This window comes from Manis pentadactyla, chromosome 7, assembly GCF_030020395.1.
Source record: "Manis pentadactyla isolate mManPen7 chromosome 7, mManPen7.hap1, whole genome shotgun sequence".
NCBI lineage: Eukaryota > Metazoa > Chordata > Mammalia > Pholidota > Manidae > Manis > Manis pentadactyla.
The window spans coordinates 20,362,803-20,381,636 of record NC_080025.1 but is presented as its reverse complement, the minus strand read 5'-3'; the positions used below and the strand labels follow the sequence as shown (position 1 = coordinate 20,381,636).

Below are 18,834 nucleotides of genomic sequence, written 5' to 3'. Positions count from 1 at the left end.
AGTAAACGCAGCAATCAATCCCACCACGAATTATATAAGAAATGCAGGGATGGTAATTCTTTTTATTTTTTCAACTTTTTAAAAATTGTGGTGAAAACATGTAATTTACCATCTTAGCCATATTTAAGTGTACCATTCAGTAGTGTTCAGTATATTCACATTGTTGGGTGACATCTCCAAAACCTTTTCAAGTTGCAAAATTGAAACTCTGTGTCCATTAAATAACTCCTCATTTCCCCCTCTCCCCAACCTCTGACAACCACCATTTTCCTTCCTCTTTCTAGGAATTTGACAACTTTAGATACCAGAGACAGTATTCTTAACACTACACCATTTAACACTTGTGTTTGCCAACACAAAAGCCAGACAGGGCACAAAGATAACTACAAGTGATCACAAACCATGACAGGTATGACAGCGATCAGTACTGCAGTTCAGATGTGGCATGTCACCACAGCAAACTAACAGAGCCCCTGGCAGTCAGTGGGCACTTGCCAATTTTTCACTGTTATCACTTAATTTAATCAGAAGTAGTTGCCTTCCTGTCATTGCAAAAACATTATACCTACACAGTCTTGCCTTGGGGCCATATATACAGCTACCAACATTCAATAGACAGACTGAGAATAAAAAGACAGAGATATGATATGGGAAATAAAATTTAATAAGGCAATGAATGGATTAGAACAGGAGATCTAAATCAGAAAAACAGGATCTCTTAAGAAAAAATTTTTTCTAAGAAAAAAATGTTAAATGTCCCAGAACTGAAGAATACGAATGTCTCAGTTGAAAATATCTACCAAGTGCCCAACACAGTGATTGACGGACACCCTAACGCATATCATCATGAAATTTCAGAAGCTGGGGATAAAGAGAAGATCCTAAAACCTTCCAGAAAGATATAGCAGCTCAATACACAGGTTCAGTAATGAAGACAAGTTAAGACTTCGGAAGCTGGACCCTGGAAGCTAGAAGATAATGGAGAAGTGCCTTCAAAATTCTAAGGAAAAAAATATTTCTAATGTAGACAAAACATACATAGTTTGTTATGGACTGAATGTTGTGCCTTCTCCCCAGCCCCATAATTCATATGTTAAAGCTCTAATCCCCAATATAACTACATTTAGAAATAGAGCTTCTAAGGAAGTAATTAAGTTTAAAAGAAGTCATTAGGGTGGGGCCTGAACTGATAGGACTAGTGGTGTCTCTATAAGAGGAGATACTAGGGAGCTCATTCGTTCCCTTTCCACACGCATCAAGGAAAGGCGATGTGAGGACATATAGCAAGAAGGCACCTATCTTCAAGCCAGGAAGAGTTCTCACCAGAAAATGAAACAGTTGGAACCCTGATGTAGGACTTCTAGTACCCAGAACTATGAGAAAATAAATGTCCGTTGTTGAAGCTCCCAGTCTGTGATACTCTGTTATGGCAGCTTGAGCAGACTCATACATCACTGAAACCATACAAGCATAAGAGTAGAATGAAAACATGTTCAAACATGCAAAATCTCAAAACATTAACCTGACCGGCATGCTCTTTCTAGCAGTTTCTGGAGGATGTGCTTGACCAAGTACGGAGTAAAGTAAGAAAGAGGAAAGCATGGAAGTTAATGCAGAAAAGAGGCAAGAAGGATTTCCGGAGTGATAGTAAAAGGAAAACCAATATTCAGAAACCTTGGAGAGAATCTGTCAAGAATGGAGAGGAGAACTCAGGGCTACAGAAAGAGAGGAGAAGAGTGGGGAGCTAGAATGGGTGGGAGGAAAGGAGGGAGGGAGGGAGGGAGGGGAAGAAAGGAAAGAAGACCCTGTATGTCTGAGTACACTGTGATTGGAATTTCTATTTCTGACAGGTGCAGTGTGGGACTACATTAAACAGACCAACAGAAGAGTTAGAAAATTTGAAACAAATACTACAATACATAGAAAACAAAGAGTTGTATTAAAAAGTAAACAAAATAGCTCAGCTATGAAGAATACACACATAGTCATGACAAAATAAATACTGATTTATCATGTATATGCTAAGTTTGCTAGGATAGGGTGTTACATGTGTGGAGGGTGGGGAGTAATAAAGTATTAAATACTCATTTAACATAATGGAAGGTGGGGAGCGGGAATCAAGAAATAATGATCTAAATATGTTATTTAGAAATATGATGGTAAATAAAAGAAACAGCTAAAAGTCCAGAACAAAAGTTAGGGTGAGAAGCAGTAAGGTCTTATCAAAACTTTACTTTATAAAGTCTATAAGTATTATTCTTTAATTTAATAATAATTATACTAGAGCACCAAAAAAAGTACTTCCCTTCCAAATTATTTAACAACAATTTTTAATGGCAGAACCCAATCCTTGATACTTGTCTTACCCTTTAGCCTAATAGAAAGAGTACAGTCAATGGCATTTTTTTAAAAGTGGCCCTTTAATTCATGAAGGTTCCCTAACTTAAGTAAGCAATAAATTTAGATTTTACGATTTTTGTTCGTTTGTTTCAGATGTTAAAACAGCACCACAAACACCTGTAAGGTTTTTGGTTTTGTTTTTTTAATGGAAAGAAAAAAAGAACACATTTCTGGTGAATTGTATGGCTTTAATGCCACAGACCAGAAGTGGCAATAATATATATACCCAGGCCTGCTATCTAATTGCTATCTGAAGGTATTACTTTAGATCGACTATTCAAAAATCAGAATTTGAAGTTTTGGTAAATGTCATCTAATACTAAATGACTGACAACCCCACATCATGAGTCGGTTACTGAGGAACAGGTAATCCACCCACCTAACCTTGAAGGAGCCACCAAAACTGACATTACTTAAATTCAGATGCCTTTTTTCTCCTCCTCTTTGTATTGGAAAGCCTACAGAATGTCATACCATGCTATCTTGCATAAAACCTTGGAATTCACTGTCCCATTTGTTTTTGTGTTGGAAAATCTCTGGCACTTTTTAAGTTAAAAAATAATAATAATAAAATAGAACTGAAGTAAAAATAAAATAAAATAAAATAAACTTTGTGCTTCATTCATGAAAAACTTGGAGTTTTCTAACTACAACATCTGGCCACCCCCAACTGAACCATCTAGTAAAGTGCATGTATCTGCCTCAAAGTGGAAAGAGGAGTATCATCCACCCAGAACTGGTGAAAGAATATACGCTCACAATCCTCCCACTCAATGTGGATCAGAAGTGCATGATTTTATGGGTAATTGCTTGATGATAAAATAAACCATTCTTTCCAGATAATTAGAGAACTAGATTCCAGGACCACATCATTTTTAGTCCTCATAGAGCGGCTTACACTGAATGTTCTGTGACACTGGGCCAGCAGCTTGCTCTGAAAGATACAATAAGCAGCTTTACCAAACCTTTATAATACCCCATTCAACATACCTTGATCATCAAGTATTTATTATAAACCACCTTGTGATTGCTAATTTTATGTGTCAACGTAACTGGCCTAAGGGAGGTCCACATAGCTGCGAAAACATTACTTGTGGATATGACGAGGTGTTTCTGGAAGAGATCAGCATTTAAATCAGGGAGGCTGGGTAAAGAAATCTCACCAATGTGGGCAGGCATCATCCACCCTGTCGGAGGCCCAAATGGAACAAAAAGGCGAAGGAAGGGAGAATTTTTACCTCTTTTCTTGAGCTGGGATGTCCATCTTCTTCTGCCCTCTGACATCGGAGCTCCTGGTTTTCAGGCCTTTGGACTCAGACTGAATCACGGCACCAACCATCCTGCCTCTCCAGCTTGCAGGTGGCAAATAGCGGGACTTCTCGGCCTCCATACCTGCCTGAGGCAGTTCCTACATTTAATAGACATAAATAAATAAATAAATCACATATGTAGTTCTGTTTCTATTGATTCTCTGTTTCGACAGAGTGCTAATACCTGTTTCTGAAATATATTTCTATAAAAATAAAATCTTTGGTATAAAGTTGACATCTTTTCTCAATGTTCTGCATGCTGTAATACATTTGTAGGCATTCTTGATGACTCAGTGTCACCTGTTATATTAAACTGTCCTATTGTCTCCAATTTTACTGTCAGCTGTCACTAGCAGTTTTTCTCTTAAAATGTCCCTCTTCTAATTTTCTACAAGGCTTTCTTTTAAGGAATAAGTTTTATAAGCTGATTTTCCATAGGTGGAGACTCCAACAGGCCTTTCCCAGGAAAGGCTCCCCCTCAAAAGGACGGTGGTTGTCAGCAAGTTTCAGCTACACCTTGGGGCCTAGCATCCTCACCATCACAGCCCAGCTGCGACCCCACAGCTTTCAAACCAAGCTGTCACCACCTTTCGAAATGATTCCTCTGAACCCTTCTTCCACTAGAACCTTGTTCCCTACACTCTCTTCTACTCTATTGTTTACATACTATTAAAATTCTTTTCTTCAATATCAGTCTCAGATTTCCCGAGGGGCCACCCGGGGGACTACACAGACCAAAGGCCACGCCCCAGTGCCATCATTTCAGAGCCTGACCTCAGTGCTCGCTAGCCTGCTGTCAGGTTGCTTATGTGAGAGACTAAGTTCTCTCCCACCCAGCACACAACTAAGTCCACGAGGTCTGCTTGCTTTTTTAACAAAACACAAATGCCAAACCCAAACATAGTCTGGAGCTTCTAAGGGCAATAAGCTGGGATTTCTGCTGCCCAGACCAAAGCGAACAAATTCACTTCCACTGACATCATAGCACAGTGGTACAAAAGAAAATGAAAATTCAGAACCACTCATTGAAACTGAACTGGAATCCATATAAACTCCTGGTAAACCCCTTCAGTCACCATCAATCTCCAGGTCAGAACTAGCTTTTTGTAAGCTGGCTGGTATTTATAATCAGCAGCAAAGGAATGAATCTGAATGTGTTCTGGATGCTAGAGGATTGGGACAATCTGAAACCTAGACATGCTAGTTCTCTGATGTAAAATTTTGATCTCCCTAAAACCAAGCACAGGATCTCACTGACCCCTAGTCCCCTGTCTGGAGCACTGTAATGATGCAGTAACCTGATAGGTCAGGGGCCTACATTTCTGTGTGCTGCACATAGCAGCAAGAGTTACACACTCCTGTAGGCATTTTGTAGGATGATTCTTATAGGCTGATACATCAGAGATATAAATTGGTGTACAGAGAATTTCTTGATGGGATTTTCCCTTCAGATAAGATCAGGCAAGACAGTATAATTGGTGTGAGAACATGGCAATATAATGGATAAGGGTAGTCTTAAGGAGCCACAAAATAGCAAAACAAGGGAAGAAATATTTCCAGAACCAATGGTTTGAGACCCAGAGACAGACAGAAACAAAGAACAAAGGGTCAGTGGGAAACCTGAGGAATTAACCCTAGAACCTATAAGGATAGGTGTTGAAAATGCCCTTCTAGAAGTCATCTGGAAGGACACCTATCTGGCTTAGTGTCAGCTACAGAACCTTCTCCAGACTATGTAGGTAGATTTTGCCACTTAAGAACTTCTGAAAATTAAAATAACCACTGGAAATAAAAGTGGCTTATTATAATAAAAAGATACAACAGCAAATAAAACTGATAAGATGAAACCATTAAGGCTGGATGTTACCTCTAAACCATTAACTGTTCTTTATTTTACTTAAAACAAACATTTATATCTCATTTATTAGTAACCAAGAAGTCTTCCTGGGAAGTTTACAGATGTTAACACATTTACTCTTCATAACACCTGTAGAAATAAACAAAGACTGCCCCAATGAGGTCAAGCAGAAGCCATTCATTCAGAGCTTCCTATATAGCAAGGGAGTCAACCTCCCTCACTTGCTTTTGGCAGAGACTCAAAGGCAAGCAGGGGAGCAGGGAAGTTTCATAGTGGAAAAAAGGGAAGTTTTCAAGTAGATACTGATTAGAGGCTGTTAGAATGGGGAGGGGCAGGCAGACTAACTAGAAGCAGCGCATTCTCTGGGATTTGTGAATAATGAATATTTGGCTTTCTCTGGTTGGTCCTAAGCTGGAAGCAGGAATGAAATTGGGGAAGCTTTCAGTTAATAATCAAGTGCTGGTTATTTTAGGATGAGTGATATAGCCTTCATTGTTTGGCTTCCTGGATTGTTTACTAGAGACAGCAGTCTAACTCCCCACAAGTCTAGCTTACAGACCGAAGGCTGGTTACCTGGGCTGGTTACTGGAGGTATTGGGTTGGTTTCCTGGGCCAACTGCCATGGATTACGGGTCAGTGGTTTATTTCTTATCCATCGTCTGGCCATTGTTCATTTGTATTTTCACTATCTCACTCCCACCTCTGGTTATTCTCTCACTTGCGAGAGACTCACCAATTCAAGGAAAATAAGGGATTCAGATCTTCACCACTCGGACTGTCCAGTTGTCTTCCTCGTCAACTGTACTGCAGGATCTCCTTGACCTTTTGTTGCTGTACCTCCATGGTGACCATCTGGTTAGAGAGCGGCTGTACAGAGATGTAAGAATCTGGGTAGAATGCAGTGGACCAGCATCATGACCCCTAGGACAAAAACAAGAACAACTAATAGTCCCTGTAAGGTGGTTCAAAACCAGGAACCCCAATTACTCAACCCAGGCCAAGAAAACAAATCCCATAGGCCATGAGGATCAGCCTCAGAGAGCCAAATAGCTTTTTGCCTGTTTCATTGGTCCAAGTGCAACAAAAAATATTAGTAATGACTCAGATGCCACTATAACTAGTCTGCAAAAAATCTAGAACAAAGCAATTGCCCGTGATGACACACGCCAATGAGCCTAACCTGTATTCTATCTAGGACAGAGAAGTTGTCTTTAATTAATGACTTCTGCCAGAGTGAGAAATAGGTTTCTTACAGTATTTTCTATGTGTATGATTCCTACCACTGGGAACACCGCTCTGACTGTTTGCATAAACAATGAGTCAGTAATTCCCGCAGGCAGTCAGCCTGAGCAACCAAGAGTGGCCTCCTATGGACACTCCTCCCCGAGTCCAAACTTGGTGTCCTACAGAATTTGGGAATCTGTGCAGGGACGAGTCTCAGAATCCTATTCCCAAAGAGTATGAGATATTAGCCTGAGAAAAGAAAGACCAAGTGTCCCGGCTAGACAGAAAACCCAGTAGGGGCACATGGATATTCAGGAAAAAAGGAGGTATTTATGCCATGAGGTCAGAATTAAGACTTCATTTTAGCTAGACTACATATTTGGATCTCTGTTAGTCTCTTCTAGGTGGTATGTATTTGGCCCATTGTTCTAGGAATTCAAATTTAGAACTACCTAGGGTCCGATCAGTAAGTTGTAATTACTGGTTCTTTTTCTGGGATAAAAGAACACTAGCAAAATTACATGCTAATTTAAGGTCAATTGTCCATGTAGGTACAAGTGGAAATGCTACCGGCTGAGAATCCCTATGGTTTCCTGGGCCAGTTGCTATGGAACTGTGGGTCAGAGTTCTGTTTTTACATATAATCTGGCCACTGTTCACATGTATATTCAGTCCCTCACAACCCCACAGAGGAAGCGGTATTATTAGTCTCACCTTATAAACGAGGGAAGGGTAGCACAGAGACACAGTAAATGGCAGAGCAAGGACGTTCTATCTGCAGCCTGCCTTTAGCCCTGCAGGCACCTGCCTCCAATGTTGCTATCTTGGTATTGGGTGCATTCAGGAAATTTCCTTTCTGTGAGAAAGTTTAAATCTCTCTTCTTCTATTCAGTTGTTTGGGGTCCTACCCACCCATTTCTTGTGGCCCAACCAAAGATGAGGGCCTGGCTTTGGCAAGCTAAAGCACAATGCTATATTATTGTTACATTAATAAAGAATTGTATTTATTTATTTTTTTAGTTTTGTCTGTGATTATCTTCCCTGCTAAGACTAGGAGAGGAGAATTCCCACAGTATTCCCACAGTTGGGTTCCCTGGAAGCAGACTGTGAAACAGAGATTAGTATGCAGTGCATTTGTTAGAGAAAGCTCTTGGACTCGACCCTTGTGGCAGTGAAGGGAAGCTGGACTGAGCAGAGAGAGAAGCTGAGCTGTGATGCAGCCTCAGCAAGGGCCTCAGCTCCCCCCACCCCGCCGGGCACAGCAAAGCTGGGAGGGCCCTTCAGAGTTGGCCTGCATGGCAGCGAGGGTATCTGGCTTTATATTCTCCCAGGAGGTGGTCAGTAGAGCAGCCTTCCCCCAAGTCCGTCCATGAGTAATTTCTGGAGGGAGCTGCAAGCTGAACGCTGTCTTCTGGCAGCTCCCCCAGCAGCTGAGAGAATGAGTCCATCCCCCGTGAAGGGAGATCAGTGTCCCGGCGCTGGCAACAGACAGTGAGTGTGGACCATGTTTATGTGCTGCAAACATCACTCTAAGGGAGGAAAGCTCTAAGAAATTGCTCCTCAGAAACTACTAACAATTTTTTTAAAGGTTTTTAAAGGGCAAATTCCTGGCGGTGTTACATTTGGTGGCACTAAGAAACAGTTAAGCCAATAAGGAGAAATTCCTGACTACCGATGTGACAACTTTCTGGGTAAGCGAACTAATAGAAACAGGTACCCGGAATGTCAGGGGTGGTGTGGCTGGCCAGGTGGCTTGTCATCCCAGCTTGTTCTGAAGGTGCCTCGGGTCCCATCTTGATCCTCATTCACACCACCAACTGCAATTTCCCGAACATGCCGGTGTGAGTGCGTGAGACTTGGTTCCTGAACTAGATTTAGACCAGAGATGGGTTGACAGGTAAGTTCCTTTGGATTGAAGAGCTGCTTCTCTACCTGCTCTAGGAGTAAATGTTGCTACCCCTGAGCTAGGGGCTGCTCCCCTGAACTCTGGCTAATGCAGGGGCGATCTGGAGACTGAAAGATTCCATGAGGAGGTGCAGGAGGGGCAGCAAAATGGAAGAAGGAAAGAGAGTGGGGGGCGGAGGAAGGGGGAAAGGAGAAAAGCAGCAAGATAGGACTGAAAGGGGGGGCCACCCACAGTGTCCTGCCTGAACACGGAGACAGGAGACCTTCCCAGATTCTTGCCTCCTTGTGGCTCTGAAATCAACTTGGCTTTGCAAGTGATTTCCTAGCAGAGCTCATATGCCCTCTCTCCAACTACCAAGGCTGGTTTCCTATTTGGAGAATGAAGCATGAGTCTATCACCAGCATGTCCTAGAGGAGGGCACAGTAAAGCTTTAGAACATTTCCTTGCTGGTACTTTTAGCAAATAGTCTACAGAAAGACACAAATCATGCACTGAAACCAAACCCTCCCCACTTAGAATAAAACAAATGAGAGAGGCAAAGCCAGGAAGCGTGACACCCCATAACAACCAAGCAGTGGAAGCTGAAAACAATCTTTTCAATCCACACAAACACGAAGACTTTGAGTAGAAATCATCTATTGTTCAAGTGACTTGTTTCAAGTGACTTATTTACTCCAAGCTGTTCCTCGTGGTCACTTCTGGAGAGAAGGGTTTTGTTTCATTTGTTTTTCTTTATTTTGGTATTAAAACATCCTCCTTCCTTTTCCGGGGGAACTTGCATTTTTTTATTGAGCCACTGAAGTTTCTTTTTACATACTTCAACTGGAAATTTCTTTGAAGAAATTCGTAAGGTTGAACCATGTAGCCAAGAATACGCTCTGAGGTTTCACCGGGGTGCAGGTGGGCAGGGTTGAACTTCCTAGGTCCCTTTCCTTCTAACCAAACTCAGTTCTTAACACCAGCACCAAGTCCACCGAAACTGGGGATGACCCTGTCATTTGTCATTATACTCTTTCCTCTTAAAACTGTTCTGTAGCATCATATACAGGCTTTTGTATGTTATGTTTCCATTTTTGTTTTTTAAGGTATTTCTTGATTTCCATCTTGATTTCTTCTTTGACCCACTGGTTGCTCAGGAGCATGTTGTTTAGTCTCTAAATATTTGTTAATCTTCCAGCTTTACTTCTGTTATTGATTTCTAGTTTTATGCCATTGTGGTCAGAAAAGATACTTGGTATGATGCCAGTTTTCTTAACTTTGCTTACATTTTTGTGATCTAACATGATTTCCATACTGGAGAGTATGCCATGTGCATTGAGAAGAATGTGAATTCTCCTGCTGTTGGATGGAATGTTCTGTATATGTCAGTGGTCTGCAGGCCCTGCAGGGTGTCCAACCCCAAAATATATTCAGGGATTGGAGAAATATACACAGTGTACTGCTTTGGGGGTAAATGCCCCATTCTCAATGTATTTTGGGCTTTCTTCACTCTAACTGCCTTACCCGCATAGCATCTATCACAGTGGGGGTCCCAGGAAACCACTCAGGGTTACCATAAATCAGAGAACATTCAGCTCCAGACTCCACCAGTGCCAGAACACATTGTACATTCCTGGGGACCAGTGAATTGCTAATTGTACATGTCATGTGGCCTCCAGTCCTCACCGCGCCCCCAAGGTGGAGGCCTTGACATCCCCCCCAGTCAAACTGCAATCCCCAATCACCCTCCTGTGAGGGGTCAGGGACCCTGGAAGTCCTGCAGGCACATGGGCCAGAGGACAGGCTTTGCCTCTGGCTTCCATGTCTTGTACCTCAGCGGCTTGGACCGCTACTTTGGCTTTAATAGGTGCCACAGTTCTAGGAAGATTCTACCAGGCTCTCCATGGAGTATTTCTTTCACTGCCCCCGCCTTTATCAAATCAACCCAAAATCTGGGTCCTTGAGACCTTCACAGGGCCCTGTAAACCTCTTCTTTCAGCCGCAGAGCATACTTCCTTCTGAGCTCTTCTGATTTCAGCCTCCCCCAGATCTGAGAAGCAGGAGTGACCTCACTTACGGGTTTTCCTATGTGGAGGAGCAAGAACAGACACTAGGGACCCAGAGAAGGATGGAGGAGCTGTACGGAGCACCAGATTCCTCATCCCCGTGGTGAACAGCTCCTCACAGGGGCCCTGTCGGTCCACATAACAGCTGACACTTTCCATGCCCAGCTCCCCAGCACCTGCTGGAGTGCTGCATGTTTTCCAACTAGCAGGGAAATATGGCAACTCACCCTGATTAGGACAAACTGCCCTTAGGGCTGCAGTCAGGCAATCCAAAAGTACATCATTCCCTGGTGCTCATGAGTTTTGTATCCTCTGCCAGAGAGATGGGTGGGTCATCAGGGAAGCCACTTCACTCATTTCTGACCCAGACGGAACAATGCCCTCTACTCCTAAACCCCAAAGATGCAAAAGCCATGTACGCAGAGGCTCCAGCTCGGCCTGAGTATAGTCGCGGAGTGTGGAGTGCTCGACAGTGGGGTGGGGTCGTGCTCTGCTCTGCAAGGAACCACAGTTCTTGGATCTTTATTTGTGTAACAAATTGGGCAGGCCTTCAATATGGGAGGGTTGGTACCTCAGGCAGCAGGCTCAGCAACAGCTCTGTCCTTGGCCCCACCCCACCATTGTCCCCTGCACCTCCCTACCCTGCCATCTCCTTCTGCTGTCTCCAGGGCTGAAGGCACCACCCCTTCCTTCACCACCCCCATGGGCTCTCTACCTCCCGTTTTTGTGCTGTCCCGTCCTGTGCCACCAGTTTGTCTCAGCAGTGGGACCTGTTTTCTTTCCCTTCTCAGACCACCCCACAACTCATCTTCCTGGACGCTTGCCACTGGAGGACATTTCTCTCATTAGCAACTCTTTCTAACGCTGCAAGAAGCAACCACCCCACTTTTCCTGCCACCTCATGGCCACTCAGTTCCCGAGTTCCTGATTTTACACGGGGCTGACTCCACTGCCTCCAGTGCCCCTATTTTTCCCAGTTCCTGGGGAGAGGCCCACTCCTCCAGGAGGCACTTTCCCGCAGACACCATCCCCACTGTGGGATCTCCAGGTGAAGCCTCGCCATCCACAGGGGAATCCCCTGGTGAATCCCTGCCACCCCTAGGGGGGTCCCCAGATGTATCCCCACCACCTCTAGGGGACTGAGTATCTCCACACCATCTAAACAAGCAATCTGCACCAACAGGGAACCATGAGGACCGATTTCAGGTTCACCAGATCCTGCCAACTATGCCAGATATAGCCTTGGAGGGAAAGATGTTCCCAGGCCAGGGCAAGTCACCCTATGAGACTGCAAAACCGAAATCAGTCAAGGGAAAGGGCAGGAAGGGAGAAAGGCTTTTATCTCTTACAGTCGCTAGCCAGGCTCAGCACCATCCATCTCGTCCAGCCGCGGATGGTGCTCCCCTTCCCCTACCCACCCCTTCTAGCAGGAACTCCGTGAGTGGGTCCTTGGTGCTTGGCAGATGCCAGACCAGTTTATACCAGGAATGGACGGAAGGAGAGAATGGCCATTTCCTTTCCACCCCTTATCCCGGAGGTTGCAAGGCCCTGCACTGGTTACAACCACTGATCTGTAAATGGACTAAGGCTAGGTGGGAGGTTCTGGAAATTCTGCATTGACTCCCTTAGCTCTGTGCCCTCTGGAGCTTACAGACAGGTTAGAGGAATGTAACAACAGATTTACACTAACTAGATGAAGCACTTGTGATGTGCCAGGCCTTCCAAGCCTTCTTCCCAGGGTAACGCCTTCAATGCTCTCTGTGACCTCACATAATCAAGATCCTACGATGACGGCCAAGGGACAGGTGGAGAAACTGTGCTACCAAGGTCGGTGACTCACCCGCAGTCAAATGCCTACCAAGTGGTTAAAGCTGGATGTTGAAAATGAGCTAGTAGCTCCCTATTCTGTGATCTTAACCATGACATTTGTTCCATAAATATGTCACACCGTGAACAAAATAGATGAACGTATCCATTTTCTTGCTGCATCCAAACCCCACTCCCTTATGTCTGAAAAATAGAATATGTGCATAGAAGCCGTGACACATACACACTGATATGGGCTACCAAGCTCACTGCCCTGGGCAGTGTCAGGACCCTTTTGTACAGAAAGCATGAAAAGTGGGGAAGTGACTGCTTCTCACGCAATGTGGCTGTGACAGCAAATCCCCTTGGCTGTGCTGTTCACACCACGCAGTGGTAGCAGGGTATGTGCTTCCTAGGAGGGATTACTGGGTTCACCATACAAGGCTGCCCACCACATATGTCAACAGGAGGCCCTCGGGTATGGTCCTCATAGAACGGAGACCTCTGCAAGGTGGATGCCTTGGGAGTAGATGACAACACCTGGGTCTCCTGTCATTGCCACCCCTTCAAGGTGCACACCTGAAAATGGCCTAGAGGGGGGATGACTTGCTCAAGATCTCATGGCCCGAACCCGGGCCTGACTTGCATGGTATTCCACGCCCCATGCCAAGCCTGGTTGGCATTGTTCCATCTCTGAGCCTGTGTGCAGACACACATGACACCAGCTCCCAGGAGGAGTTGGAGGTGTCATCCATATATCCCTGAGGATGTCCCTAGGGAGAAATGTCTGGCATGACCCTGCCTGTGCAGGTTGGGACACTGGGTAGCTCCTGGGAGGCACTGTGGGTTCAGCAGGACAGGGAACTGGTGAGAAAAAGAGGTCTGAGCTCATCTGTCTCCTCAGAGCTGGGACCCTAAGGACATTGCCAAAGAGCGAGGGGAGGGCTCTGGTGGAGATCTGTGTAGTCATGCACGGCAAGGGGTCCAGGAGGATGGGCGGTGGGTCGGCAGCCCAGAGGGGCATGTGGACGAGTCTGAATGCAGGGAGGGACCCACGAAATGGAACCTTCAGGAAGTGATGTCGCTGATGACACGCCCAGTAGAACCTGAATTGTGACCTGGTGCCCAGTTCCTGGTCACAGACCCCAGTCCTGCTCACTTGACCAGAGACGCTCGACAGAGCAACATACGGTCTTGTTGTGCAGAGCCTTCTGAAGGCATGGAAGTTAGGGAAGCAAACAGGGACGGTCTTCCTGCTCGCTGTGGGCGTTGGCTCAGAGACCACCTCCAACGCCTCTGTCCGTGTTGTCCAAGGAACCCCGAGGTAACACAGGGCAGCCCAGAGCGGCCACTCCAGGTCCAGGCCCCAAGTGTGACCCATCCCGGGATGACCTTCCCCCAGGGCCCCTTCTGTGTGTGTGTGCGGTGGGTGTGGGGTATGGGCAGGACTGAAGGCTGGGCAGGAGGGGCGCCACTCCTGGGTGGCAGCATGTTGTGAGGTGGTGGCCCCCTGGTGGGGCAGTCAGTGTCACGCCTCTGCTCTCATCATTCAGGACGTGGAGGTGAGTGTTGGGACCAGGTACTTCCACCCACGTGTTAGTCCTGAGCCCAGGGGGTGTCCTCTCCTTCCCTCAGGGACGAGTCCTATGCACATGGCCCTGTGTGCCTGATGTCAGGGGCAGGGACTGAGGCCCACATTTCCCCGAGGGGAGGTCCAGGCAGCCCCGGGTGGCACCTCCCAAGCTACTAGGCACTAGCTTCTCGGAGCTCCACCCTGGGGAGCGTGGAGGAGCTGGTGGATGGATTCACCTCCTCCATCTCTCTAGGCCCGGGGCAGGCTGTCTACACCCAGGACCCCGTTCCAAACCTGGCAACCTGCCAGGGCCCTCCCAGGGCTTCCCCACGAGAGTGGTCGACAGTCCCACTCCAGAGGGCCTGGAACCTCATTCCCTGGGGGCACCCCTTCCCTCTCCTTGATCACACCCCAGAGGGCTGGGAACTCTCGGGTGAGTTGCAAACCTCCCTCATCCTGGTGGTTCCCGGGTTTCCCGCTGACGATAGGCCCCCTGCCCCCTTCAGCATGAAGAGGAGTCAACTCTCCGTGGAAATAAGAAATGGAGAATGAGGACAGCACGAGAGACCCCTGTGCTGGAGCTACAGCCGGTGTCACCTGCTTCAGCCCTGGGGCCCGGAGCACCTGCTGGAATGGCACCGGGCCTGGCAGAGCCAGCGCCAGGTCCAGAGCCCACCAGCCCCTGTGCGGCGAGCATCTGGGACATCCCGGGAGTGGTCTCGGGCCCCGAGGTGAAGCCCCATGAGCCTTCAGAACCCAGCAGGTGACCCATCTTTGGATTCCCACAGGCGGGCTGATGACTGGGGACTTCCTATTTGGGAGGATGGGAAAGGATGGGGTCCCAGGACACGCAGGGTCAGGAAGGGGGAGGAGCAGTTGCTTGGACAGGCAGGGGAATGCAGAGTGGCCAGGCCCACACAAGGGTGGGCCGGGAGGGCAGTGTGGCTGGGAAGACCAGGCTTCTCACTCTTCCACCCCCAGGCCTTCCCCCAGCCCCGGGATGAGCCGGGCTAGGCGCCATGCCTGGGAGCCCGATGATGTGACCAGCGTCCTCCATGGCAGCCAGCTTTCATCCATCCCAGAGGGCCAAGTCCTCCACCACTTGGTCCAGGAGGAGCACCTGGGGCCCACTGTGGCAGAGCTGGAAGGTGAGGGGCTGCAGCCAGGGAACCGTCTAGGGTGGGCTTCCCGGACCGGGGTTGCCTTCAACGCAGTGAGGGCTTTTCTGTCATTGTAAGGTGCAGGGGAATCAGCCCCGGGGTGACCCTTTCTCTGTGTCCTCCCTGCTCCAGAACCACGGCAGACGCAGCTGGCTCCAGAGACACAGGGAGGGCCGGCTTCATGGCTAGAGCCAGTTCAGGAGCTCCCTGAGACCCCTGTGCTGGAGCTACGGCCAGTGTCACCTGCTTCAGCCCCTGCAGAGCCAGAGGACATCCCAGCAGTGCCCTCGGCCCCACCGCCGAGCCCTGAGCTTGAGCCCCATGAGCCCTCAGGCACGGGGCCCAGGGCACCTGCCGGAATGGCACCGGGCCTGGCAGAGCCAGGGCCAGCTCCAGAGTCCACCCTCCTGGCATTCCCCCCACGCCTGGTGGCGGAGCAGCTGACCCTGATGTATGCGGTGAGTGGAGCGGGATCGAAGTTGAGGTGGGCCTTCCCTGTGCCATGGGCTGCCCCAGACCTGCTGTCCCGATGTGCACTCCTGTGATCTGGGCCGATGTGCCACCTTCCCACCATGTGCCCTGAGAAACTCTCCTCACCCCCAAGCCTTCACTGACCACAGGGACAGTAGGGCTGACACTTAGGGATCCTTGCAGACCAATGAGAAATAGCAGAGGGAAGGTGGGCAGGGCCTGGCTGGGGTGGGAGGGGCAGTTTAGTAGAGGGGTGCTCAGAGAGGTGCTGCCAGGGCCTTAAGTCCTCAGGCCGTTGGCCTGGCAGGCCTCCACAGCCTCCACACTTCAGAGGCCCCTGCCATGTACCTGACAGACAACAACAAAGGCTCGGTTGGAGTTGTTTTGGGGGTAACTGCACCTGAGTGGGTAGCGGGATCCACGGGGTGACAGAAAGGGAGGCAGATGCCCCAGGACGTGCAGGCCTGAGCTGCCTTGTGCTGCAGGGAGGAGGTGAGGGAGGATGCCTGTTCTCAGTGAGCCCCTCTCTCTGTTCCCCACCACTGTGGGGTCCAGTGCATCCGTTCCTGGGTGCCTCAGTGGATGGAGTCCAAAGCCTGGACTGCCATAAGGCTCACACCACATCCTCAGTGGCCTGGGCTCCAGCTCTGACTGGTAACCACCTGGGCCCAGGGGCACCGTGGACACAGCTAAATGACCCCCCCTTGCCATCCCCAGGAACTGTTCACCAAGGTGGCAGTGGCCGACTGCAAGACCCGCTGCAGGAGCCAGTCATACAACGGAAACGTTGAGCACCTGGCCCCCGCCATCAATAAGATCATAAAAGAATTCAATGACGCAGCCAACGTGGTCATCTGCTCCTGCCTCAGGGCCCCAGGCATGACGGCGCGGGACAGGGCCCGAGTGGTAGAGTTCTGGATCCAGGTGGCCAAGGTGTGCCATGGAACAGCCCCCAGGGTCCATCCTGGCATGTTGGGACCTTCTCCCCTCCTTGGCCAACTCTCAGGATGGAGTCCTACAGTCTGACCCTGCCCGGTCCCTGGGCCCCTCCTCCCAGGGGCGTGCTGACCTGGACTCACAGGCCCCGGGGGTGGGACAGCCATCCCTGGCCCCTTCCTTGGGTTGAGATACAGTCCTCCACCCAGGAGGGCTGCTCAACAGGTCCTGGGTGTGCTGGGCTCCCTGGGTGTCTGTCTCCCTAAGGGCAGGAGTTCATAGGGGGACAGAAGCACAGAAGCAGGCCACGTTCTCAGCTCTGTCTTCCCTCACAGGAGTGTCTGGACCTTGAGAATTTTGCATCCCTCCTACGCCATTCTCTTGGCCCTGCAGAGCCCTGCCATCAGTTGTCTGCAATGCACCTGGGGACATGTTTCCTGGTAGGTAGTCCTGTCACTGGGACCAGGTCACCTGAGTGGACCTGAGACACCACCCCTAGGTCTGGCAGTGTCCCCTCAGTCGGCTGGGGCTCCTGGGAGGCGGCAGACCCTGGGGACAGGGGCTTACAGGATGGCAGGCTCTCAGAGCCCCCGTGGGTTAGGCCAGGGGTTCCCCCTCAGGAATTGGGTTTCTTTGTCAGGTGTGGGTTGAAGCCAATGGGAGATGTTCAGCATATGTTCTGCAGCAGGAGGTCTCTGTCCCAAGGACAGCCACCTGTCCCAAAGCAGATCCGCCCCAGGAGAACTGCAGGCCTCAGATTCCCCAGGGCTAAGAGCCATGGTGGAAAGCCTCATGCAGGCTACTGGAAAAGGGGTCCAACACCCCCAAAGCCTCCACCTGTTGGCCACATGTCTCCCTCCTCTCTCCTCCCCTTAGGAAAAGCTCCAGGATGCACAAAAGGCTAATCAAAGAGAAGTGGCTCAACCAGAAGTGGCTCCTCAAGGTAAATGGAGGCTAGTGGTCTGGAGGGAGGGGATCCTTGGGGCAAGCCCTTTGCCGTGCTGTGGCCCAGCCTTGGGTGCTGACTCGAGGTGTGCATGATGAGAGGGGACAGCTGATGGGAGAAGTAGGCTCCGCCTGGCCCCCAAGGTGTCCTGTTTGTCTCCCTCCCTGGATCCACTTGACTGGGGGCCTGACATCCAGTGAGGACCCAGAGGACAGGCTCCTGGTCAGGGCTGGGGCTGGGGCTGGTGCTGGGCTGGCAGCAGGGGTGGGGCCTATGGCTGAGCAAGGTAGGCCCCTCCCCAGGGCCCCCTGAGCCCATCACTGCCCCTCTGAGGCCTCAGTCTCCTCATCTGGTCACGGAGGGCTGTCACCCTGGGGTGCGGGCCTCCCAGGTGAGCAAGGTCCAGGGAGCACAAGATGGCCTTCAGCTTTGTGCCCATCCCACCTGGTCGTGTGAGGGGAGCTGTGGTGATAGCTAGGTGACAGTGAGTGCTCAGGGCACCCTGGGAGGCAGAGGGAACTCCCCTGACACTCTGCAGGTGAGGAAGCCTCTCAGGGTGGCCGGCCGCGGCCCAAAGACACCCATTAGTATGAGTGTGTGCTGGAGCTGCAATCGCCCTCAGCTGAGAGCCTGCTGGAGGTGGGGACAGCATAGTACCAGGGGACTCGGGAGAGGCATCCACCAACCAAGCTCTGATTTGTGGGAGGCCATGTGGGAGGGGAGCATGAGCACACCTGAGTGTCCTGGACCTTGCAGGAGGCGACCTCCATGGTGATGCAACAGCATCGTTTCCTCTGGGGATCCGAGGATAGGCAGGAGGTGAGTGGCCTGGCCAGGGTCATGGCGGTGGGGGCAACCCTGCACTTGCTGCTGGTGCCACCAGCACTGGGATGACCAGGAGGGAGAGAGCAGCTGGGTACAGAGAAGTTAGAGGACGGGTGCAGGGACCACAAGTCTTGGGATTGGCCAAAAGCCAGCCCTGGGAGGGACAGGAGGGGAGAGCAGGGCAAAGGGAGGGTGTGGGAGGAAGCTCAGGGTGGTCCAAGGGGAGCTAGGGGCTGCGAGTGAGGGGTTCAGGAGAGGCTCTATGGGCACCCCTGAGGTAGACGGGACCCCTCCCCACCCCAGTGGCACAGCATGGTCCCCTTCTTCGGATTGTTCATGGCTGGCCTGCCGGTCCTAGACAAACCCCTGGAACA

At 49.5% G+C, this 18,834-nt stretch overlaps 1 protein-coding gene across 1 annotated transcript; it reads left to right on the top strand.

Annotated features, from left to right (window-relative positions):
• The first annotated feature begins 14,640 nt into the window (after positions 1–14,640).
• LOC130684336 (ral guanine nucleotide dissociation stimulator-like) lies at positions 14,641–18,529 on the top strand. The gene is given in 8 exon segments (XM_057504950.1): positions 14,641–14,885; positions 15,104–15,270; positions 15,415–15,740; positions 16,471–16,686; positions 17,025–17,057; positions 17,059–17,129; positions 17,566–17,632; positions 18,392–18,529. Coding segments are annotated over 8 exon segments (1,233 nt in total). The 5' UTR covers positions 14,641–14,670.
• The last annotated feature ends 305 nt before the right edge of the window (positions 18,530–18,834 follow it).